Below are 26467 nucleotides of genomic sequence, written 5' to 3' on the forward strand. Positions count from 1 at the left end.
GCCGGGTCCTCAGCTCCCTCACACAGCTGTTAGCTCATCTTCCATGTTTCAAGAACAGAGTGTTATGTGTATAGGATAGACTAAGCCTTTTCTCAAAGGGCAAAAGCCTCACCTCCACATGTTTAATCTCTACTGCTCCCTAAACTTGAGGCCAGCGCTTGAACCTTTAACCATCCAGGATCACATAGCTGCCCATCAGGATCAGAGCGTTGGCTTTGCACACTGCTATTGCTGGCAAGGCATTGATTATCCTGGAGAAACTGAGCAGAAGCATCTCTTCATCAAAGCACAGAGGCAGAGACCGATGCCTTTCCATTTCTCTCCAGCAGCGAGTTTAACTGTCTATGAAGAGAAGCCTCTTGCTGTACCTCCTACATGATCCTTTGGTGTCAGGATCAGCGTAGGCAGTAAGCGGAAGAGCTCAAAAGTAACACAAATCCACAGCATTTAAATCTGAGTTCTGCAGCAGTGCTACATACTTCTTTCTAAAAGCTTTTTGTTTTAAACTGTGTGGTATGTATTTGATACCTTCCCTTTAAAAGCAGTTCTCCCTTGTGAGCTGTTGGTGGGGGTGGTGGGATCAGGATGGAAAATGGTCTCTTACCAGTAGAAAATCATGGCTTGCCAGGATGGGTTTAAAATAGAAAACTTGGCTGTAATTTGTAGTGCCCAATCTGAGCACTTGAGCTCCATCTTGTAAAGACACAAGCGAGATAATATAGTGTTCTGATCAGGACATACTTAAGTATAGTCCTCAAATATCATATTTCTTAAATCATCCTCAAAAAAATTAATTTTTATAGCACGTGCAATGCTTCCTCTTGCCTTTAATCCATTTTAAGCTTTAAACCGCTATTTTGCTTCCCTCAAACTCCAATGGATTATTCTTCAAATTGAGCCATGATAACCTGATACATAGCCTTCCAAAAGAAATAAATCCATGGTATTTTATAAAATCAGTGTGTAATAGTAATCCCAGTTAAACAAAATCTGTTTATAATTTGGACTACTGATAGGAGGCAGGCACTTTTCCTGGAAACTGGATGGATCGACTCCTGGTTTCTTCCGTTATCAGAAATGAGTTGTACATACAGAGATTCTGAATGACAAGTGATTATTTATTTAATTAATGAAAAGTAAAGCATTACATTATAATTTGGCAAGTTTGCAGGACCAGATACTCCACTTGTGCTTAAGTTTCATCAAGGTTGTACAGTTTTTTATTTTTCTAGCTTTGTGGCTAATAGACCGAAGGCAGCAGTAGCTCAGACTACCTAATCTTAGGTATGGAAGCAGCTTGGGAACTAAACGATAAGCGAGGAGATCATAGTAGCACAAGTAGCATAGCCTATTCCAAGCTACTCAGGCCACCTGCAATATGTTCTCTGACCTTTCAGAAAGCTAAGCACAGCTTTCCTGGGACAATCAAGGCTGTGTTCAGCCTGATTTTCTGTCTGTCTTACAGTTTGGTGCTCAGGGATGTCCTTGTGATTGACATTTTAAATGTATTAGCTAGGGTTTTTTTAAATACCAAAGGTTTTCTTTGCCTATGGATCAAATTGGCAGTTTGGGGACAGAGAGGTTTTGATCCTGGTTTGCCTTTTATCTGAGTGTATGCTAATGGCTAATGCACATCCAGCCTGAATGAACTTCAGCGACCTTTCTGTGAGTACTTTCTGAAACTGGGCCTTGGTCAGCCTTTCTGCAGGAAGGATCTGACTTCAGATACGCACTTCTTTCTTGTGAGCAGACAGGCATCTATTGGTATTATGGTGTGCATGAGACTTGGTGCTGCTGGTGTCCCTACTAGCACCGTTACAACCTGCATGGCCTGGTTTTATTGTTGCAAGCTGGCATTTTTCACGCTCATAAAAATCACACAAATGTTTCAGTGTGAAGAGAAGATCCAGCATGCAGCAAATTCATGTACATTGTTAGGGTTTTATTGAACTATAGTAGTATATATAAAGGCCAAAATGTGTAAAGTTTAATGAGTTGAGTCATGTATGTCATAAATAATTCAGCATACTGAGGAAACCAAGGTTGTAGTAATGCATTTGTACAGCACCCAGCACCCAGGAGCTGTAGTTGTGATCGGGGTTCAAAAGTTGTTCTGAAAAATGGGTAAGAAGTAAAGACTCCTTTAATAATGGAGTTGTGATGAGGTGACAAAATTCATCTTGAATGGGATCTTGACCAGAGAATGTTTGGGGATGCTTCTTGTTGTTTTGGATTGCTTTCCAGTAAATGGGTTGTAAAATATGAGTAGATTAATCCTTATGCATTTAATTTGCAACTTAGTAATATACCCTCCCAATGCCTGAATTTACTGGTTTTATTTTATTGACTCTTCTAAAAAGAAATGCATACTGAAGGAAGTGTGCATGTTTGAAAAAGACACTAGATAGAACAAAGCAAGCAGAGTAGTTGTTAATAAAGAGAACTAGATAAAACATACTTCAGTTATTTCACTGAGAATACTGTTGCCATAAATAAACAAGAGTAAACCAGCGTTTTGTTCTGTGCTCTCCTGTGAGGTTTTGGGTTGCATTTTTTGGTTTGGTTTGGGGGATTTTTTATGTTTGTAAGAGCACGTCTTTTTTTTTAGGTAGAATGAGAAATGATCTGATAGCAAATATCTCAGGAGGATTTGTATCTTGCTCCAATTTGTAGCTTCCTTGGTTCCTTCCCATCCCCAACAATATTTGCTATTAACTATTTCAGAAATGGACGTTTTCAGAAATGCTTTGTTGTTTTCTCAGCTGAATTTTAAACAACTCAGTGGAGTATTTTCTTCTTGGCAGAATTCAGTGTCTTAAAAGTTTAAATGAAAAAGCTAGTTTTATAGGTAAATGCAGTTACTTCTTTTTTAGTTTTTAGTATGATGGGTTTGTCTTTAAAGGAAGCTCTCAAGTCTGATTGCTTGGAGCCCCCCAAAAGTAGCTTATTCTGTCTTCAGGGGCACTGCTGTGCTGATCTCCTCGGAGCTCAAGGTAGAGAGAGTATGTCTTTTCATTCAGGGTATTAAAACGGAAGAGAAAAGAAACAGCAGAGGCATTGTCAGTCTCTCTGAGAACCTGTATGTTTCCTATAAAAAGTCACGGTAATGATAACTCTTGCATTATTACAGCAAGGAAGTCATAGCATGGAGCCTTAGATAGAAAATAGCAATTGCTCTGAGATATGCTGCAGATTATTCCATTATAAAGTACTCCCATTAGTCTGTTGGCAAAGGCTGGAGTGAGAATTGTCTGGAATCCAAGATAATTGGCAGAAGAAAGTGGAGGGAATAAAATTTCACAGCTGAGGGAAACACAGAACATGAAAGTGAGGAACTGGTATGAGCAATGAGCAATAATGCCAGCTGTGATTGTGCTCCTAAGGTGCCTTTCATTCCAAAGAGCCATGCGGTTATCAGTAAGTCAGGCCTCACAGTGCCCCTTTGACATGGGTTAATTTTGTCAGGCCTACCTTATGAGAAATTGATATGAACAAAAGGGAAATTACTTGTCTATACAAACAGTAATGAAGAAGGAATAGTGTTTGAGGTATTGCAACCTCCAACCCCTGATGCCAAACCTGCAAGGCTGTTACACTTCTGGGCAGAAGCGCACTGTGTGGCACACTTGGGAGCATCCTGCCAACTTTTACAAGTCACTTTTTCTGATATCATCTGGTGGAAATAGCGTATTAAGATCCACCCATTACCAAATTTCTTTTGTTGGCTTTATACATCTTTTCTTTAAACAAGAAAAATCCAAAACTACTTGTAAATGTTCCTAGTAATGCTCCAGTTGTTTATGCTAAAACTGGAAGTAAAAAGAAAAAAGGAAAAGAAAGAGGGTGTCAGGGAAGTTTTAACCTTAGCTTCCAGGCAATAGACACTAAAAATGTCAGAGCCTATACAACGTTACTGTGTCAGGAATACTCACAGTCACTAAAGGGTAGAAGAACTAAATACCATTAGAAAGTAAAACTTATTTTTTAAAAAGACACAATAACTTGTGTGAAATGGGGCATCTTTTGAGATTCTGGCCTGGAGCCTGAATGGAAAAAAAATCACATCTGGTTAACCTCAGCAGATGTTAAGATGTTTCTGTGGTGGGCCTGATTTGACTGCGGAGAGGATGGAACTGCTAGCAAAACAGGAGGCTGTGTTCATTGAGTTACACTGGTGTTTAGGATGGCTCAGAAACCAAGATCTTTTCTTTCTGAAGTAACTTCTGCTCCCCACTGTGATCACTGACTCTGAACATCATTTCCTTCCTTGACATGAAACACCAGTCTGTCATGACCTGAAAGTTCCTTGTCTTCTCTTGACATGCTTGAGAATTCACAGGCTTCTGTCATACCATCCCTTCCTCTCCTGAAAATGATGGTGTGTGGCAGCTGACTCACACTGAGAACAAGCCGTGTTCAGTCTCCATTAATAAATACTCACCTTGCACCTAATGCTAAAATAACAGCTTATCATGATCCCCTGTTAGATTACTGCTGCTCTGTACCTTGTTTGTGGAGGTTGCAACTTTTACACATCAGGTTATAAAGCAACCTGCCTGTGTGCTGTCCTTGGAAACAGATGCGCATCCACGGTATTAATATCTATAATTAAGAGCAGTTTCATAAAGGCAAAAAAACCCTCCTTTTTTTTTTTTTTTTTTTGTTTTTTGTTTGTTTTTTGAGGAATGAGTTGCATCAAGATTTGTCCAAATCACTTCTTTAGCAGCCAAAGTGTGTGTTGGACCATCTGCATTGTTCAAATAAGGAAAAACAAACACAAATCAACTGTGATTAATTAAGGAAAAATACCAAAATTCTTAATCAAACATGAGGATTGTTGTCATTGTCAATAGAAAGCAGTTTGTAAAAAAGAGCTTGAAGGTGGCGTTTAGTTAGCATGTTTTAAATTTTAATTATGGCTTAGTGGTGTTAGAACAATAATGCCATTAAAATGACTGTAATTACATGTTTGGTTTTTGGAAAACAGGTAACAATATGGCCATGTGTTCATAGATGTTCATTAAGTTCATCTGGTCACACAGGAGATTAGGTCACAAACTAAACAAAAGACCTAACACTACAAAACTGTGAGATCAAAAATGCAAATGAACATCGAGAACCAAAATAATTGCCCTTTTAGTTTCTCCTTATCAAAACAAAAGTTTATTTGTCTTTAAAAAGGGCCATTAAAATGGAATTGGCACCCAACAGTGCATGCAGAATAGATAATCAAGAAGAAATAAGCAGAGGAGTTTAAGGGATTAGGAGTTTTCAAAACTAATAGAAGACAGTCTGGAAAAGAGTTAAATCTTGAAGATCCACAGTGTATACAAATGTGAACAAGGGGAAATCAGACTGGGCAGGGAGGTGCACTTGGTGGAAGATGTTGTTGGTAATCCTTCAGGATTTTTAGGAAAAAAAGGTTGCAAATATCAGAAAGGCCAAATCAGACACTCTCATCTGCACTAGGATGCTCCATGTGAGCAGCAGCTCTGTGTTGTCTGTTAGGTATTGTCTGGTGAAGGTCCTGCTTCTGGTTAGGTTGTTCACAGACTCTGACTGTTTGGTTTGTTTGGGTTTGTTTTTTGGGGGGGAAGGGGGGGATTCACAAATCGAGAATGGACTCTTTGCATAAAAGAGCACAATCTGCAATGAAAAGAGTTACAGCTTAATTCAGTGTTTTGAAATAGCCAAGCAAGACAGAATTTTGTCCAAAGGACAGAGACCTTGCAGCATTTTCAAACTGTTGCCCACGGTGCCTGAGTTCCGTATCTCTTGAGAACAAGGAAGAGCACAAACTGAAACGGTTCTCAGCGGGTTGTCAGCACAGTGCAGAGGAGCAGGTCCATGCTGTAGCCAGCCACTGTTGGTTACCTTTAGTACTGCTCCTGTTCTCTCTATGGGACGTAGGAACTAGCGGTCCTAATAAGACCTAATTTCTGTTCTTTGTTATCGTCCTACACATACATAGCATGGTAGACTTTGTGAGCCCCCTTCTGGCTTTTGTTCAGATAATGTGTCCCTCTAAATCTGGGAGATTTCAGTGGAGTCACAGTTCAAAAGTATCCCTGAGCCTTATACCAATAAGAAATAATGGGCAAACTCAGGATCATTTCAAATACCCTGGGTTTTTAGGGTCAGGAGGCATTTGAGAATATGTTTTGTTTGCATTGCAAGAAGGGCTGTTTCCTGGAATACTTTCTCCTCTGCAGTACAGAATCTACACAAAAACCTAGTGAACTAGGCCATTAATAAATATGTAAAAGAAGCCTGATTTGTGAGGTACTAAGTGCATGTGAGGACACCCAGCTCTGCACTTCAGTGAATATTCCCGTGGAATTAGGGAGTTTACATGCCTTCGAAATGATTTGGAGGCTGCCAGGATTTCTAATGTAGTCTTTATTTTTTTTGCTTTTTTTCACCTGTAAGTTAATGCCTTTTATTTGTTACTTCAGCAGATAATTTTTATGATAGCTTTTTCTGCTTTATATCCTGCTGGTATGTAGTTTAACAAAATACCTTTTGAAATGATGTATTTAATTCCTCAGTCATACCGCTGGGAATAAATTCTTGGTGCATTATGATTTTTTTTGTATCTTTTCTCTGCTGTGGTTGAGAACTTCCACAAACTTTTCTTTTAGAAATCACTACTTCTTATTCCCTCTCTGTGCCTCATGTGCATCTCTTCTGTCTACACCAGCTGTTATTTGCTGCTAGTATCCACGACTTGTCATGTCCAATTACAGTGGCTTAAACACTTAAAGAAATTCCTTAATACCATTTCTGGTTTTTGCACTTGGATCTCCAGGAAGAAATCGCATTTTCACACCTGACTTCCTATTTGAGATGTTAACTATGATGTTGTCAATGAGCTGATATTGTGGAGAATCCTATTTAAAATTAATAGGCTTTAGTGATTCTGAATGGTAGCATTTATAGTAGGAAATGTTTCATGATGGTACTTTCAGAAGTAATGATGCTGTATATTTCTGCATAAAAGTCATGTCTTCTTTACTGGTGATTACTTCCCCTTGCTTTTTGCAAAGTTAAATATGCAGTGTTTTGGCAAAAGTGGTTAATGGGGCTGGTTGAAAATTGTTCAGTCTGGTTCTTGACAAGTGAAATTGTTAATGCTGAATGGACAATTTTCTGGGAAACTTATTTTCATTACAAAGGGGGCTTGCTCATCTCATTCCAGAAATGTTTTGATTTGGAAGTGCTGCTATGCTGTAGTATATATCAGTTGTACAATCTCTATTGTACAACTAGACCAGAGCCCCAGCATCTCACATATCAGGCTCCCTCACTATCCCTGAAACAGTCTCCCTCCATGGAAAGAACCCATGATCTTAAGAAATTTGCTCTGTTTCTGCAGAATTAAACAACAAAGAAAATCTTTTCCTGGCAACTTCCATGAATTTGACCATGTTTATAAATTGAAATACTTACATTTTTGTCCAAAACGGTCATTGTTCAATCTCTATAAAGTACTGAAAATGAAATGTTTCCCCAGATAAGTGCATGTGAAACAAAATAGCTTCACAGCATTTTATGATTTTCTGGTACTGGGTGAGTTCCTCAGAACACCAGAATGGTTAATGACTAAAAACCTCCATGTTAAGGGATTTCAATTTTTGTCCCATGAAGCCACAATACGTGTTCCTCGTTTGTGTTTAGTGCTCAGTAATGAGCCATGCATTTTCCAAACAGCTTCTGAAAGATTTTAACACTCAGTTAAGAAACCACCATAATTTCTCACTCAAAAAGACCATACAGAGGTTTCATACAGACATTTCAGAGTTGTTGACTATAAAGGAATTAACACTACAGATTTCTTTGAGTAAGATCTGAATCAAGTTGGGATAGCAGGGAAAAGTACATCTTAACATCTTGACTTTTAGGCAGACCCAGCATTTGTTACATAGCTATGAAAAGAGTTCTCAAGATGCTGCTCAAGGGAGGGAAGGTATTCTACGGACAAGCAATGTAACCCTGTGTTCTAAACAATGTGGATAGATTAGTAGATTATAACAGTACAGCAGGACAAATTGCAATCAAAAATGTGCTCAGACCAGCTTAATTGTGACAAAGTTGGTAAAACTCACAGTACAATGAAATTAGTATAGGTTATCTCATGAATTCATTCCATCTGCTGCATGATACAGAAAAAGATCAGTTCTTAGACATCTTACTTCAAATATACTTCAGAAGGGTTTTTTTGTGTTCATTATATGTCAGATTTTAACACTCCTGTCTGTCTTTGTTAGTCTGTTCACAGTTTTCCCGAGGAGTTTATGCCATCTTTGGATTCTATGACCAGATGTCAATGAACACACTGACGTCATTTTGTGGGGCGCTTCACACATCCTTCATCACACCCAGCTTCCCAACGGATGCAGATGTGCAGTTTGTCATCCAGATGCGGCCAGCATTAAAAGGAGCCATTTTGAGTCTCTTGACTCATTATAAGTGGGAAAAGTTTGTGTACCTCTATGATACAGAACGGGGTAAGTACCATCATTTAAACTGATTTTTTTTTTTTATTTCATTACCTCCTATAAGTATTACTAGAAACAGTATGTGCAAGCCAACCCAATTTTCTTTTGGATGGAGGTAGAATATTCTGATGGTCCTAGAAAGCAATATTATTCTGAAGAAACTAAAATGAATGGATAAATGAAAATAAGGCATCTTCATATTACTGATTATTTGTAAAGAGATTGTCTGGAGGATAGTGTTAGCAGTATAAACATTCAATTCGGAATACCTGGTTTCCATGGAGCCGCAGATTCAACACTTGCCAGGGTTTTTGAGTTCTTGCACAATAAATAAAGTTGGCACTATGAAGTAGGCTGTTAAGCAAGACCTTCTGCTGTGCGTGACATTGCAAATCCCACGCCACTTTACATAAATGAACGTTTCTGCTGTCATTGGACAAAGACACTCCATGCTAATATATAGTCTGGAGGTGTCTAGGCATCAATAATGGTCTAAGAATATAATGCATAAGATGCTTCAGGGTTCTGCTGAAGAAAAGATGCTCTAGATATGTTACATGGATATCCAGAGGTGAATTTATTACATGACAAGAATTACCAGAGATATCTTTTACTAAATGAAAATATATTAAGCCCAGTGTTTTCACATTTAAGCCAATACTTAACAATGAAGAAGCCCCAAAGGTAGCAAATCCTGTCAAAAAGAGATCTAAGCATCGGAAAGCATTTTTTGTGAGGAATCTTGCATATTTCTGTGGACCATCTGTCGCTGCCCGCTCTCAGTGTACAGAATTTGCTTGGTTACAGGTTTCACCTGGGTAGCATTTTTTGCATCAGATAGGTGTGCCACTGCCCTTCTCATCAGCTTTATGATTAACAACTCGAAGACTTTCTTCAGATCTAGGGGATGTGGATAGAGCCAAAGAAGCTTATATTCTATTCCATTACAAAGTTCTGATACCCTAGGCTACTGCATATTGATAACGATCAAGTCTTCAGTGGCTGTACCTTTCACCCAACTAAGGACTTACCCTATGTTAAAGTTAGGAATTTTCAATCTGATCGTGCATGACAAGACCTTAGAGTGATTTCAAGGTGTTAAGTATTTCTAGAGTTGAAAAACACTAGCTGTGACATCAAGTAGGAAAGTATGGAGAAGTAAAGAATGTCATTAGTTCTAAATCTTTTAAAATCACTAGCCAAACATCTGTATTTCTGGTTTAGTCTGCTTTTAAATGAAAGCTCCTGTGAATATGTTGTTTGTCTGTGTAAGAATGGTTTGATGGGGCCAAATTTAATAAACTTACAGCATGTGATAAAGTAAAATGTCATATTTTCCAGGACTGATGATACTTAACATGGTCAAGGCTAATAAAGTTTGCTTTGGGTAGCAATGCATCAGTTATTCAATATCATGCCTAATAAGAAGTTTGGCACTTTGAACTGGAAGAATCATCCAGAACAGTGGGAGTTTCTCTAGAACTTTTCTACATGATACAACTATCAGACTAACTGAGATAGTAACAGAAGTCATGAGGGAAGACTTGCGGTCTCATACTTGCATTTTCTACAGTTCTTAGTGTGTACAATCTTCAGGTAGGCACAGTCTAATCATGAGCTTATTATGATGAATAATCCCTTTGGAACAGTTTAGGTTGTGCTTAGGCTTCATTTTGCCTTGTTCATACTAAGATTTTAATTCCAGGTTAAAACATAGCTCTTCTTGTCAAAATTTGCCCCAAGAGTCTGACTTTACCTCTGTTGCCTTCTGCCCCTTGTCATGACTGCCTACTCGCATCCTGCTCATAATCTTAGAGTTACTATTCAAAGTCATGTTGTGAACTTACTGTGGCTCACATGCGTGTTATGATAGCTGTATATTAGGTCAAACATTCAGCCTAAGTGTCAGAGAGTGAAATCTGAATTATGTGATGGCACAGGTGACTGTGGGATTATAAAATATAGCTCAGGATTAAAAGATAAAGGACAGCAGCGTCTTTAGGATGAAAGAGGTATCAGTGCGTATAGGTAGCTTGATGAAGTTGTTTGGAATAAACTTACCACATCTTAGCTGTCCTTCCTATACATACATCCACATTGCTGTTGTTTGGTAATGTATTTGCCATCCGCTAAAACAGGAACACAGAGGAACAGTTAATTATCTTCAGTTACTTAGGTTAAAGTAAACTTTGTTAGCAGTCTTATCATAGTTATAATTGTTGCATGCTTCCAGCATTAAAATAAATTGAGAAGATTCAGACAGGAGGGAGACGCAGGGCAATTAGGTACTGAGAAATAGGCATTAGATATCTCTGATGAGCAGTAGTCGTGGATGACAGCACCTGAAACATTTGCCAGTTCCGGCAGGCTGCCTTGTTTCTGGAGTTAGGCCTTCAAATACAAAAAATATCCCCAGAATTTGAACAGTAATAATAGTGAATGTCTCCTTGTGTCAGGTACTGAATAGGGTGTGCATGTTCCTGTGCTGAGATACCACTGGAAGTGAAACCATTCGATGTCACAGTTTTCAATAATTTCTATCTTAGATACTTAAATGCTTTGGGGCACAAACACTGTAGAGAGAAGGTGTTAAGCAGTTTGCTGTCAGTTTCTGGGATAACTATCATTTAAATACTGCCTTTCTGTGAATGTTATTGTCTCACTGGTTTGTTCTAAGAACCTGAGAAATCACAAAACATTAGACTACTCCTTTTTATGTTGAATATTAGTTATGAGCTAAATTATTCTTGCAGTTTTAAAGTGTTCTGCTGAAGCAAAACACTGATGTGTATTCACAATTAATAAAAACTGCAGCATATTACAGATGCCATAGAGAACTGAATAAACCTTATGGTGGTTTTTTAATGCTTATTGAACTATTTCAGTTTAAGCTTAGGAGACTGGAGAATCAGCTTTATAAAATTGTTTTCCTTAAGCAGTGGCTCTTTTCTTCTTTGCCATCAAATCATATAATCATATGGTTTCCCACTCAGTGACATCAGGCACAATGCTGTGATGCTTGACTCCTGCAATGAAGACAAAAGCTAAGTCTTAAACAATAGACTAAAGTTAAGATCTACAATTACGTAGATAGGTGGTGAAGCTTTTGATCTAGTGAGTTAGTGTGTATGTTGTATAAGTTTATATTTTTAAGTACTTTATTTTCTGTTGCTATGAGATGGCTGTTGCAGATTGTGCTCTCAAATGTATATTTATGTGCAGGTGCAAAATTCAGTTTCTTAAAAACTGCTAAAGCACACAGAAAGAAAGATAAAATGGGAGGTTTATGAATTCCAGCAGCAAGAATTATGTCTTATCATTTTTTATTTCAGTTGCTGGACTTATTTTTCTCTGAAGAAACTGAAATTTAAGGGAAATACCAAATTGCTTGTTCTTCTCCTAGTACCAGCAGAAAAAATAAATTATACTTTGCAGACAATAATGATGCATTAGGAAATGGCTGCTGAGGGAAGGATGCACATAAGCAGTGTATAGAGGAAATAGTCACATGTTCATTCCATGCCACATGCTTTTAGTTCATGTGAAAGGGAAAGGCAAGGTTGATTTCTATTTGTATTAACTCATATCAGGAAGTTGACACTGTTGGTTGCTGTGATGCGTGCAAAATATCTGATTAATTACATGGTGCTAACTGCCTCAGTAGGTTTCTCTGCAGTAGAACGAAGACTAATTAAGATTATGTCAGGATGAAATGAGATGGGGTTACATACAAAAAGCTATTAAGAATTTGGGTAGCACTTGTCAGGAAAGTCACCTTTTGCATCTCATGCTGAGGGCTGTGTTTCTTCAGAAACCTCAGGTTTATTTCCATTTGCCAGGTCTGTTTCTTTTCTTGCTTTCCTTTACTGTAAATCATATGTTATTCCACTGAGTCAGTGAACCGGAGTAACACTAGTATGAATGTGTGGAGAGGTAAGCTTGTGGTTTTCATAGTCATCTTAATGTTGCATGAAAGTGTGAAGTACTCCTCATTTAATTACAAAAATGGTATGGTAGATTGTAACACTGAAGCTTTTGTTTATTTAAATTACCATAACATTTCTCAAGCAATGTTTCACTTTATTTTTGCCTGAGAAACACTGTTTTTTACAGATTTTTCACTTTCTAGCTCAGTACAACAGGCATTTTGTCCTGAGTTGCTTTGATTTGTCATACCTACTGTGCACAGACTTTTAAACAAAATCACACCAAGTGGTTTCTGTGATGTGCATCAAGTCACCATCCACTTTCTTCAGATCATCACAGGACAGGGAAGTGACTGACACTGTGTAATGCCTACCTACACAAAGGGAGCTCAGTCTAGACAGAGGTGCAGATAGATTATGTTTTTATGGCATTGTAACCAAATACCTCTCTGAATCTGAAATTCTTCTGTTAGTTGGTTTTGATTTAGTCTGTCAGTAAGAATTTTGTGAGACCTAAAATTGGGGCGGGGGAGGAGAAGTAAGCTTTAGTAAATAGGGTTATTGTCTGATTGCATATTAATTTTTTTAATTGGTTAACACTGGCTAGATGAAGGCTGAGGCACGGAAGTGTTCTTATAAAGCCCCAGGTTATGTGGCTAAGAAGAGTTGAAAATATCTGCTTTAAAATCAATTGCATCTTTAATCCTTACTGCCAAAAAACCACAAAAATTTGACCTGAATCATAATGGATGGGTAAGGATGCAGAAGGGCTGAAAGTACAGCTTCAGAAAATATGACCTGTCCTATTCCTTTTAGATATAAAACCTTCTGGTGCTGTGTGGCATAAAGAAATGCCAGGTAAAGAGCCAAAAAAACCCAAGAGTTACAACTAAGCTTCTTGATGATTAGGCATAAGGCATCAAATTGCTTTAAATTAGGTTTAGTACAAGGCAATGAGGTCTGATTCACTGCTTCTGCTGAAGACAAAGAATAACTCTTCTGTTTAGTTCTGCTTTTACAAAATGAGGTTAGTTATCTATTGCTGTCAAAGGACAAGACACTTCTGTACTGCTTTCCCTGGGGAATGAAAGATTGGAGCTGATAAAAGAAGTGGTATGTAGAACCAGGCTTGTCATATCTTCCACAAAATTAAATGGATGGATTTTCTTTTTTCTTTTAGGAAATTAAGAGTTGCACTGAAAATTACTGATATGTAGAACATAACATTTTTTGCAAAACATCTGGGTGAGATGAATTTTTGTGGAGTGTAGTAAGACTGCTTTAGTATCTGGTGGATTCCTAGGGATTTTGGAATATCAGGTTGGGGTGGACTGATGCTGAAAGCAGCAATTGAAAAATGTAATGCAACACAGAATGACTCCTGCTTATAAGCACCTTCCATTAGCAGACAGGTGCACCAGAACTAGAACTCCTCCTTCCACATAGCTCATTTGTTAAACTCTGTGTTGCCTTTCTGCATGTCAGGAAGTTTTATCATAATTTATAAAGATCATTCCTCAGTAAAGGGAAAAATGAAACTGGTGGTAGCAGCTACACCAGCATTAGTAAACCCTTCATTCAGCACCTGCCGAACAGTCAAATGTCAAAAACTCAGTAGCTGAGCTGTTCATTAACATGTTTATTCTTCAGAGCAGGGGAGTTAGTCCACCAACTGAAGAACTGGTCTGAATCCATTGCATGAAGGAAAGAGGATTTAAAGCTGGCTCATAGTTTTCTCAGAATTAACCATGGGCTTGTTCCATTTTGAAATTATAATTCTTGTTTCCTAGTATGTTTATACCTGTTTAATTCTTCTCAGTTGCCCCTGTAAGGTTGATGTGATTTATCTTGCTTACACTTTCGAAAGTATGACGGGATTTAAAATCTTGACATTATTTTCTGTAAATACCAGTCTGTGGTGAAGAATAATGCAACATACAAAAAACATGTTTGGAAGCCTAACTAAAGATGACAAAACAGGAAGAGTTACTGCAAACCTTGATTCTTCTGAGTTTTTTGGCTCTTCCCAGGAGTGTTTTGGACAGCAGCCCATGGGGATGACGTGTAGACAGTCTCAATTGCTAGCCTTTAGGTAGCTATGTAGATGAGCTGTCCCATTTCCCACTTCTTTATGTACTGGGAAATGCACAGCAGAGAATAAAATCTTGGCAAGAACTCCCAAGCTGAAGCTCAGCCTCCACATCACAGGAACAGGCTTCACAGGGCTGTACATTTAAGACTCGTGCCCCAGTAGCTGCCATCCACAAATTTTCTTCTCAGTCATGATTTCTGCAAAAGGCAACTTGCAGCATGGCCACAGAGCATTGCATTGCATCTTTTGCGTGGCTTTGCTTAAAAGGATGTGATGTCAGGTCAAGTTTTCAAGCTCTGGTACAACGGAGAGCACACACAGTGTAAAGACCCTCTTGGTAGAACATCCATTATTTCGATTAAAAGAACAATCATACTTTGTGTAGTTATGCGCAATAGGAAAATTACACATTTGTTTCACTGTCAGCCTTTTGGGAATGAGTGATTTTTGCCATCTTATAATGCCTAGAATTTGTATTTATATAGAATGGAAAGTTGTAGATACTTAGCAATGTTTGTGTGAAATATAAGTAATTTACCCTGACAAAGAGGCAAATCTTGACATTTTTATTTAGGGCGCATTGCTTCATTGCTCTCAGCAGTATAATGTATGAACTAAGGCTCTATTCAGGAAACATGCCAGAACCTTTACTGAAATATTCCAGGATTGCTTTGCAGTTTGATTTTGCTGCCTAGATATGTTCAGGAATAATCTGAGCCTGGACAGTTAAATCTAGCTTTTTATAATCACTCTCCATTTACTTCTTCTGAAATCTCTGCGGTCTCATGGACTCCTTTTATCTTGATCTCTGTGGTACAGAGATACAGAAGAAAGCCCTTTTACTGATTCTTCCCCAAACAAACATTGAGACCCTGTGTGGGAGAAGGGATGTTGGCTGCGGTTTGGGTGGACTGAGAGCCTTAAGCATTTTTCTCCTGATCTTTCACATTAGCTGCTATTTGTTTAGCTTTCCCCTGGTAATCACTTAAACCGTTTTTCTAGCTTATGAACAAGAGGGGTGAATCACCTTTGAAAGTCATCCAGCATGGGATGTATCATACTGTCAAGACTAAGACAGCTAAAGACCAGCAGCACACAGTTCATGGCAGGCTTCTGTACTTCAGCTTTGTGCCTCTTTACAAGTTTTGAGTATGCACAATGGGTTCAGTTTGTTGCTGAAATGCCTAGGCAAAATGCCTGAGCATCCCTTGAAGCTGTTGAAGCACACACTACTGTCAGCAGTATTTTCCAACAAGTAGAGTAACTGCACATGAACAACAAATTTATGTCTCCCTGAGAATAAGGAAGTGTGTCAGCCCACCCATGGAGAGGAACACCACAGCAAGACCGTGGTGATCCACTGAGTGTGAATCTGGTTGCAGCTGAGACAGCATCAGAATCTGACCTCAGTTCAGGTGAAATGAGCTTGTAAAACCAAGTCAGAACATTTAGGGTACAGAATATGAACAGGAAAGTCCTGTATAAATAATTTCTGGAAGGCTAAAGTAGGATGTGTGCTACCCTCACGGTCCTAGTAAAAGCAGCTAGAACTTCTAGGAACATAAACTGAGACCCTGAATATCTTCTTTATTAAACAGAAGAACTAGCAGCATTGGTGCTCACCCATGCCTTGGAAACGTCTGCAAATTGTTGTGTTTATAACCTGACTTCTGTAAATGCATGCATTTAAATATTTAGTTTTTCAAAAATATGAATAGTTTATCAACTTTTGGCATAGCCATAGCATTTATTTTTTTTATTGTACACACAGGTAATGTAAGTAGCAGAAGCTTTTGTTCTCGGTTGATTTTATTTGTGCATCAGCAAGGCTTAAATGGTCAGAATCTCAAATTTCCAGATTTCTTGAAACAAAGTTCTAGACAGTTTCCAAGGGCAGGTGGAGAGGAGAAGGACTGAAAAGGTACATGAGAGGGGTTGTTGGCCCTTTTGCTCTGAAGGACTTGACACAAAGCCAAACCTTAGAGATGATGGAAAGTCTTTGCTTGGAACCAGAGTAGATGAGGTGGAATTTGTTGATCTCAGGTAAGAGATGAAACTTCTCAGACTAGAAGGGAAGGCTGTAGAAAAGAATGCCTATATGCAAAGGACCTGGTCTTCTTCGACTTAAGTATATGGAAATACCTTTCTTGAGTTGAAAGCACAGACAGCTTTGACTTGCAAGATGTGCAGATTGTCATACTGGAAGTTAGTGGCCATAGATACAATTGAAAAACAGGTTTTCATATTTGAAATAGGAATTACCTTAAATTTTACTGTGAATTTCTTTACCTGGAAAATAAATTGAGCCTTTGAAGAGGTGTATAATTGATTACTAAGAAGCTCTGCATTTAAGGTAGTTAATGAAATGGTGTTTGCAATGAAGTTTATATGAAGAAATCCACTGGTTAGAACTTCAATACTTTCCTTCATCTAGGACACTTGGCCCTTTTAGATGTAATTTCTTCTTTCAGGCTTCAGAGAATTTACCAAACTAGTTTGACCATATGCTTTTTTCTTCCCAGAAAATATCAGCTGTCTCAGTAAGCATAAAGATGACACAAATGCTTTATAGAAGAAAAATAAATGTGAATCCATTTATGACAAACCCACTCAGCTGGCAGGTAAAATGACCTCATATTGTATTTAGGTTAAGGAGTTTATAAAGGATTTTTCTCTTGCAGAGATAGATTTTTCTCTGGTTCCTCATGAGACATTTTAAATCACACCTTGTTTCTTTTTTCTTCTTTTTTTAAACTCTTGTTCTTGCAATTCACAGTAGGACAGCACTGCGAGCATCCATTTCAGAAGGTATATAAGACAGTGTACTACTCTAGTACACTGGAATGAAAAATAGCTCCATAAAGTGATTCGGTTTTAATCTCTAAAGAAAATAAGGGAAAAATTCTTGGCATGAATTTTATACTCAGTAACAGGTAATTATTCATTTCTTCAGTTCTACATGCGTAGCTTTTCCTGACCACCTCTTTTGCTTTGATTCATGGTGCAAAGAATGATCGGAAGAGCAAGGTGACCTGAGGTTTTATTCCTCCTGATCCTGAGCTCGTCGTGTTCACAGCCTGTTGCTTTACTCTTAGAAGGATTTACCTTGGTTTCAGCAGCCCAAAGAAGCAAATCACCAGTCAGTGCTTTGCACCGCACAGCAGCATTTAGTCAGGGACTCTCTTTAATTTGTTAAAGTGATTAAGCACAGAGTTGTCACCTCTTGCAACAGCAGAGTATCCCCTTTATTGCTGAAGTGTTCTCCTTCAGGTTTTTAGGGCCAGATTCCTCAGGCACTGCTCTGTGAAGCAGGTGTGCCACCAAGTCTGGACTGCATGTGAAGTACATCTGTGCTCCCTCCAGGTGAATGAGAGGAAGCCTAAGTAAGGTGAGGTGCTTTTGCCAAGGTAGTAGTACTTTAGTGAGCAGTGTGGACTAATACATCATGTCAGAAACAGAAGAATTTCATCAGCCAGAACTGTGACTACTGTAAACACAATTTCAGTTCTGTTCTGTGCCCTAGTGCAGTGATCTGTGCTACAGCTGAATGCTTGGTAAGCTGTGAGTCTGGCAGTTCCATGCTGACATGATAAAACAGCATCAATCTGGAAAGGTTAACAGATACCAGGCAGTGGTTGTTAAGGTTTCTTAGGCACTCCTGAGGTGTTGTTTGCTTTGGGGATATTTTTGTCAATGCTGATAATATGCAGTGAATTGCCTGGGCTGTGCACATACCAGGTGTAGGAGGACTATGTTATTTGCATAAAGTGCTAATATCTTTATAGCATTTATTCTGCTGCTTATGAAGTTTTGAGTTATTTCTCCACTCTCTGTGCCTGTTCAGGAGAGCAATAATTCAGTTTTGATAATCTGCCCAATTATACTTGGAATGAGTTTATAAAGGAGCATGACCACTCCATACACTGCATTGATCCGTATTACCCAAGGCTGAAGATATCCAAATTGCTTTGTTTGGTTGTGGTGGTTTTTTAATCAGCACTTGGGAGTTGTGAGCATTTAATTGAGGATCTTTTCCTCTTTGTAAAGTAAAATCCACTTATGGCTATTCCAGTAGAGCCTAATGAAGTGGCTGCTGATCACTGAAAAGCCTTTTTGCTCCTTTCATGTTCACCTTGTGATGTGGTGTACAAAGCACTTTCAAAGACAGTGGCTCTGAGCTGTTCTTAACCTGTCTGCATCTCAGAGTCATAGTTAAGAGGACTTCCAGAGAAGAAATGCATGACTCTGGTCATTAAAGCTTTTCCTCTGGGTACTTCAGAATATTTTAAACACTCTGAAACCATCAGGTAAGCCTGGCAAATAATGCAGACTCTTTAAGGTGTCTTTTTGAGCAAGGTGTTTCATGCTTATCACTCAAAGGGCACGATATTGCCATTTTTGTAGCAAAGGCTATATATGGCCTTGTAAATTTATGCTGTGATCCTCCTGGTGATATAAAAATAATGAGGTAGTCTCAGAATTAACATGGGAAAGCATTTATTAAAACTCTTGGGTGCCTTCAATTTAGTATGAGTAGTGTAGTTAATACTCAAGTATGGGTGGTTCTAATGGGTGAAGTCATAACATAAACTAAAATGTTGGATAAAGTTAAGGTATAAACAATATTGGATGTAATTTTCAGTTACCTTTATGTCTTGCTGAGCCATCTAAAATATATGAAAGAATCCATAATTGACACTCCTCTTTCTGAAATGTCAAAGTCATATACTACATTGACCTCAATCTATGTGCATTAATTCATGAAGAATTTAATTTGATGAGTTTAAGTCAGAACTGCAGTAAAAAATCCTTTCAGTACAGTTTAATTATTTTTGCCAGCATTATATACACTTAACACCATCATAGTCTAGACTGGATTGTGTCATGATCTGCTCCTAGGACTAAAGATATTGTAAATGTTTTTGCAGATCAGAGAGTGCTGTTTGCTACGATCTCATTTCTTAGTGGCTTTTCTTTTCCTCTGCTTAAAAAGGGGGAAATTATTATTTAGGAGCAAATACTAGTTTTCAGTTTGTGTAGTTTGGCACATCTTTTATTAGCAAGATAAGGCCTTATTCTTTAAAGGAAAAAAATAAAGGGACAAAAAAGAGGGTAATGAAAAATAAAGAAGCCAGTCTTCTGGCATTGTTTGGCTCAGCAAGATCAAACCTTTCAGCTGACTACATCAGGGTCAGTAATTGCTCTGGAGATAAAATTGCCTATTGTTTAGTATTACTAACATTATTGATCAGTTGCTTTTGTCCATGAACTGTCAATGATAACCTCAAATTTGATCAAGTTTTTATTAAAGAAGTAAAATCAAATTATGCCTATCTGTAAACAAATAATGAGTTATAGGAACACATAATTACTGTAATAATATTTTTGCAGAGATTTCATTAAAGTAAAACCCCAAACCCTCCTGTTTGTTTTTTCTGCCATTAATTATGCAGTTCTTGGCTCCCTCACCTACACAAGTAATGGGCAAGCCAACCTATTTTTAATGGCATTGTAATGGTTGCCACAAAGAGGTGAAGAGATGGAGGTGGGAGGGGAGGTCTGAGCTTCCCTTTGACAGGAGAAGTATATGAGGGGTGAATACAAGGATGCATAAGTTATTGCAGCCTCAAGGCAGCAGTCATTTATGCACTGACAGTTTGAGTTTCATGCTATGCTATTTTAAAAAAGCCTTACAAAAGAATTGCCTTTGTTACATTAATGTATGTGTTGGTTTTGGAGATATTCCACATCAAGGAGACAGCTTGAACCCAAACATTTGAAACACGTTCATCAGTGTGGCAGTTGTCCTGTTTCAGTAAGAAAAAACCTAATAATATAAAAGGGATAGTTATTTTCCACATTTTAACATGAATTTGGTGCCGTGAAGGATTTTTCAGGGTTGTTTCATTGCTTATTTGTCTGGTTTTAGATACATTGATGAAAGTGAAAATTGTGGCTTTAGTTGATGCATGTATATTGTATTATGTAGTTGTCCTCTGGAACCATTTAGTTACACTTCTCAAAGAAAGCAACAAAATGGATGTGAATGACATATGTTTGAATAATGACTATTTTAATTTGCATGGTTTCCTTATGCTACAAATCAGAGAAAAGTCTAGCTGCACACAGCATCCAGAATGTGAAAGACCAAACAATGCTTCCCTTTTGACATGAACCATATAATAATATTTTTGCATTAAAGCACTGTTTCCTTAGGAGGAAGTATTCAGCTTGGCTGTTTGATTATTAATTCCCATTTATATAGCAGTCATTTCCATTAGTTTAACTATTATTCTGAAAGTATGCATCTGGGAGCATAAATAAGAACAGCAGTGGCTTCAAAATTTTGAAGTGTATAGAATTCCACTGAGTTTTCGTTAATAATATGTAGGAAACCAAACATATTGAGTGCACACAGCTGCATACCATTACGATTTACATTTAATTTAAGTAAATTCTGGATTGACCTTTTTCAAAAACTGGCCACATTAGGCAATATAAACATATCGTCGTCTATCTTCTAATGAATTTTAGATGCCAGCTGCATCCTTATAATACTTTATTTGGTCTCCTATGAAAATTAAGGATAAAAAGATAATAGAAACAATTATGTTATTTGTTCTTATGTTTTAAGTGTTACTCATTTTGCATAGTCCCAGTCTTGGTTTATGGGATATTCATTTGCATTTTTCTGCAAATAGTCGTTTTGTGACTTCATGACCTCCCTCTGCCTATAAAAACTTACTGCAGGGAATTCAGTCTGCTTCTGAATGTAACCAAGTTGGTTCAGTTGTGTAAAAATCAGAATATGCCTCAGAGTGTATCAAAAGCCATTCATTGTATTTCTTTGAAGTGAAGCAGTGCAGATTTGCACAGGTGAAGATTTGACCTTATGTGGTTAAAAATAATTTCCTGATAGGTCCATTTGAAACAACAGAATTGTAACACAGAGATGAAATCTTGTGCCAAATCATCATTATAAAGGAAGATGAAAAATTCTTTCAGATTTTGATATTCAAATGTAATTTTTTTTCCCAATTCCAAATAGGTAATTTTTAGGATTTCACACAAATAAGGGATGCTATTTAAAATGTTTGCTTAAGAACAATGAGTTCATTATATCAATAATGAGAAGGTTTATTGTGGGCCACTTTATAATATTTTGACTGTCATATTTTATACCACTCTTGAGGTCAGATGGTAGAAATCCACTTAATTATTGTATTTAACCTGCACTCGTTACTGAAGGTGGGAAGGGAATACATCTTTGCTTTCTGTTTCTACAGCCATCTACCACAATGGGGGTTCTTGAGAACTCCTTTAAACAAGTAATTGCTGATCCTTACACTAGAATGAAGGAGAGGCTTCAGTGGACATTTTGTTTGAAAATTGAGAATTAACTTCAGTTTCATTACTCGAGGTATATTTATATGAGTTACAGCATGATGAATAGTAGCCTCAATTGTCATACAAGGACGGGAGTCTAGAGGCAATAAAACCAGGAATCGCTGTGTCACAAGGGAAACTAGTTTTCCATAAACTAATAAAAATGATGTTCTGATGATTTCTGTGTATCCTCCAGGGTTTTTTAGAGACATATTTGTTAAAGAAAAGCTGAAAGCTTGTTTTAGTCTTTTAATGACTGTACTTTACAGAATATTCCTTGGTGTGGTACCTTCTGAAGTTAATGTTCACAGACTTTTCTGTTTTCCTTTCTAGTGCTTTCTGCTTTGCTGTGTGATAACATAGCACTAGATTCTTCGACATAAGTACAAATGTTGATTTTCTCTCCTGCCTGACAGAATTCAAGCTTAGAAAGAAAGTCTTGTTGAAGTTAAAGTCAAGTAGAACCTGAGAAGGACTGGTAAATGTTGAGTGAAATAGAAATTACAAAATTCATTTTAGACAAAGCAAAAAAAAGTTCACTTATCTGCAAAACTTCTGGGCCATTCTAGTTCAAGACTAACCTTTACTTGGATCTTTGGTTAGATTTTGAAAGTAAAAGTCATTAACTCTCGTTTTGAAAAGTATTTTCCTTCATTCTTTTCAGCTGGACAGGTAAGTTCCACTTGGCCTAAATTAACCTGTGGCCATGGGCCCCTCCTCTCCTAAAGGTCTGTTCTTCCAGTAAATGTAACGTTAATTGAAAAAACTTCACCAGCCCTATTACTGAATTAATGAAGCTGTAATTGCTAATGGGACACTAATATAAATGAGGTTAGATGTCCATATGTGTCTCATTCAGGGCATTGATACATTTTTAATTTATTTGAGAGTGGCCGATGGCCACACTTCCCAAAAAAAAACAGCCAGAGATAAACAACGCTGCTTTTTGCTGTCAGTAAATGTATCGGGACATTATTTTGGCAACCTTCACACCTCAGTTAATATTATATCATGTTATTCTGTACAAAGGTATCATACTACTGAGACTAGAATTATTTCTGTGCCTGCCTTCAATTGTTATCATCCATGCTTGTTTTAATAACTTTAAATGATTATAGATCATGGTTTAGAGATTGTAAACATATTGATAATATATGTTCCTGTTAAATTTGGGCAAAAGCAAAATGGATATTTAGCAATGATTTTTAAAAATCATTGCATTACAGAATAATTGCCCTTCTGCATTGTATAAAATTATTTGGCTTCCATTGATCATTTGTAGATATTTATAAACATAACCTGAATAAAAAGCATGAAATTATCATTAACACATCTTGCTAGGACAGATATAGCAGGTTTTGATTAAAATTGTTCAGGTGCAGAGAAAACTTTGTGATGTTTGTTTTATTTTCTGTTCAGTGTAGTCTTGTCCCTGTGACTTTTGCATACTGTAATATGTTGTTCATTGTGTTATCTTTGTAGACTTCTTAAACACTGGTCACTTAAGCAACAAGTTAGCAAAATGAATGATAACATTTTATTCATGTAAATGAGAGATGCTTTTCCTTTGCCCCAGGTGTTAGTTTGTATTCATATCAGCAATGATAATCGGAAAGAGATGTCTGAACCATGTCTATTGTGAGGAGCTAGTTAAGAACTGAGGCTCTGAGAATAGGTTCTACCCAGCCACAAGAACCATCAGAGAAGAAGCAGTCAAGTTTGCTTGCTGTCATATTTCTTGCATGGTACTTACCAAACAGTCAGCCTAATCTCTTTTTGTCTTGTCTCATACCGAAGATGGATAGTGCTGTGGCACCACAGGAGTCAAATGAGGCCACGGTACAGTTACATCTTCTAGTGGTGAGAGTGTTTTTGCAGATAGAGTAGATGAACCTAGACAATATCTAGTGTTGAGGCTGTCTTATCTCTTAGCCCTGATGGCATATATTGTTCATTCTTATGCTAGTCCTTACAACACTAGGCTAGCAATCCCGTTAAAGCTGATGAGACCTTTTTCCTTTGTTGTATTCAGTTTTCAAAGCAAAAAAACATAACCAACAGGATAAAGGCTCCAAAATCTATTAAGCTAAATAACAAAAAATTCCCCTGCCAGGAAAGCAAACCTTTTTGTACTCCTTGTGGAGGATTAAGAAGTTGGTGTCTCTTCTATCAGTTGTGGCCCAGACAATAAAGGACCACTGCATACTGTTGGGTTCTAGCAACCAGCTCTGCCACAGTGTTACAAGGAGAAGGGACTTCTTCCAGAAGTCTGGTCTTTTTGATGAAGTCAGATTGCAAGGTAATTTTAACCTTTTTCTTCTGCAGTTAATATAAATGTGTAGTTGAAAAGGCAAGCCTTGATACATTGGGGTCTTGTTTAGTAATGATGCCTCGAAGAGACTTTAGGCATGAGTTGTACTTGTTTTGTTAATTGGGTTGTTGCATTCAGCTACTTTTAGTTGCTTTGGCAATACCCTCTACCTTGACAATGGAGCCTCTACCTTCTGTGGGCAAGGTTACAATCATGGTGCCTCAGTTTCACTGCAACAGTTGCTCTGTTAAAACCGTCACATTTGCTGACCATTCAATAAAGGTCATTCTGTTTGTGACAGAACAAGCCAGCCAGAAAAGAATTGCATGGCCTCTGGCCAAAAGGGAAAAAAAAAGGCACCATAGCAATATTTCGTCTTTTAAGATGTGTCCCTTTTTTTTCCTTGGGATTCTTTCCAAAGAAATGAAGTGTATTAACCATGTGACTATTGGGAGAAAGAACATTTGTGATAGCCTTTCAGCAGTACATCATTGAGGTCAGTATGTGTATGTCAGGTATAGGTGGTGCAGTTGTATTTGCTCTTCAGTGTAGAGGGATGCAGCCTGTATAGCCAGCAAAGTAAAGATGGCTTCTACCACATTCCACCTGAGGTTGGAGCAACTGCTTCAATGCAGTCTGAGTGCTGCCACATCAGAGGCTTCATCTCCCACCTTTCTTTGTTCCGTTAATGGTATTCTGGAATTCAGAGAAAGAAGCCGCGGTTTTTGTCTTCAGAGGCCAAGATGAAAATTTAAGTTAGTCTTTGAAAGACAGCTGCTGGTGCAGAAGCTCACTGGGAGTTACAAGGCAATCCCATGGCACCACAGTGTTAAAGGTGTGTGTGGAAAAGGTGTGTGTGTGTGAAGATCATGCTCAATATTGTTCTAAGAAACTATGTGAAGGATGCAGGAAATGAAGCTTCAGTAGGGAGTGAAAACTTTCTCACATTGCCAGTAATGAATGTTTATTTCAGAGAAAAATCAAGTAAGAAAACACAAATGTCTGGTAGTGAGGAAGGTCTTTCCTGTGCCATATGAGATACTCAGCTCCATTCAAAATCCCTAGAGAAATCAATGTGACATCTGTCTAGTGTATTAGAATTTCCCATGTTGCTTGAATCTCATGTCTGTTTGCCATGAACTGATCTCTGTGACTCCCAAGAGATTATAATTTGGATTCAAATTTACCCTTTCTTCTTTGGCCATAGGTGCACAGTGTAGACCTTTGAAAACAGGGACAAAACTTGTGCTGCATTAAAAGAGGAATCAGTGAAGTGATGGGACATGCTCCAAACAGTGAGCAAGAAAATCTGGCATTGAGAGCTAAACCTCACCAAAAGCTATTAAGTGTGGCAGTACAGTTAGATTGTGATTCTTGATCTCTTGATGTGCTGTAGTATATTGCATGGTCATAATAACACAGTATTTAAAGAATACATTTTATAAATGCACTTGGTTTTGGTTTTGTTTTTCTTTTTTTTTTTTCCACCAGAAACAGCAATAATAGAGCTTACTGCTCTAAAAAGAAAGATGTTAGTGTGTTATTTCACTGCAGGGGGAGGGTTAGTTTTTATTGAGTATAATCAGAGGAGACCAGCTCCCTGGAGTAAGCACAGGCATTATATTTTGAGCCTAGAACATCTGTACATTAATAGTAAGATTAGATGGAAATTTTTTATTGAAGTCAATTCCAGTTCCTCACAGGCATGACCGGCCTGGTTTTCCCTTGCTTTCCATACCTGCACAGTGATATTACACTGGCAGAAAGTGTTAAAATAAAGAAATCTTCCTTAGGTTACTTGTGGGGACAAAAATTAAGACTAAACAAGTGCCACCCTACTGAAGGAGGGCAGTAGTGGAGTGAGACCCTCGTATTTTGAAGTATTGATTTCCGCAGAACACTTGAAACCTTTCAGCTCTATATACCAGGGACCTCCCTTGTTTTATGAAATCTTTCTCTGCCTGAACGACTACAGTAATGGCAAGCTGAGTGATGAGAACTACCAGTGCTTGTGCTCCTAGCTCTGTGTACCATCCACTCTATAGTTTCTCCTTCAGATTGGCTAATACTGAACTTTATGCATATTTTATCATTGTAGTTTGCTAACCATGCAGTCAGATTTGGGAGGCTTTGGAGTCATGGAAGAGTAGCCATGCATCAGTATAATATCAAAACAAATGGGATAGAAGAGTTCCTTTGTTTCATTAAATATTAGATTGAATATTCAAATAGCATATAAACATTTTAAATAATA

At 37.8% G+C, this 26467-nt stretch overlaps 1 protein-coding gene across 3 annotated transcripts in view; it reads left to right on the forward strand.

The window, feature by feature from the left end:
• The window catches only part of GRIA3 (glutamate ionotropic receptor AMPA type subunit 3), a 146055-nt gene that overhangs the window by 26605 nt on the left and 92983 nt on the right, over positions 1-26467 (forward strand). For all 3 annotated transcript variants that reach the window (XR_008974322.1, XM_057425122.1, XM_057425121.1), the window contains exon 3: positions 8268-8507. Coding sequence is in view for 2 of the 3 variants with exons in the window: in XM_057425122.1 (XP_057281105.1) it covers positions 8268-8507 (240 nt within the window). In the remaining variant the exon portion in view is untranslated. The remainder of the gene's footprint in view (positions 1-8267; positions 8508-26467) is intronic.

This window comes from Pezoporus wallicus, unplaced genomic scaffold (assembly GCF_028554395.1).
Source record: "Pezoporus wallicus isolate ANWC-B61680 ecotype Strahan unplaced genomic scaffold, APGP_CSIRO_Pwel_v1 scaffold_6445, whole genome shotgun sequence".
NCBI classification, from domain to species: Eukaryota; Metazoa; Chordata; class Aves; order Psittaciformes; family Psittacidae; genus Pezoporus; species Pezoporus wallicus.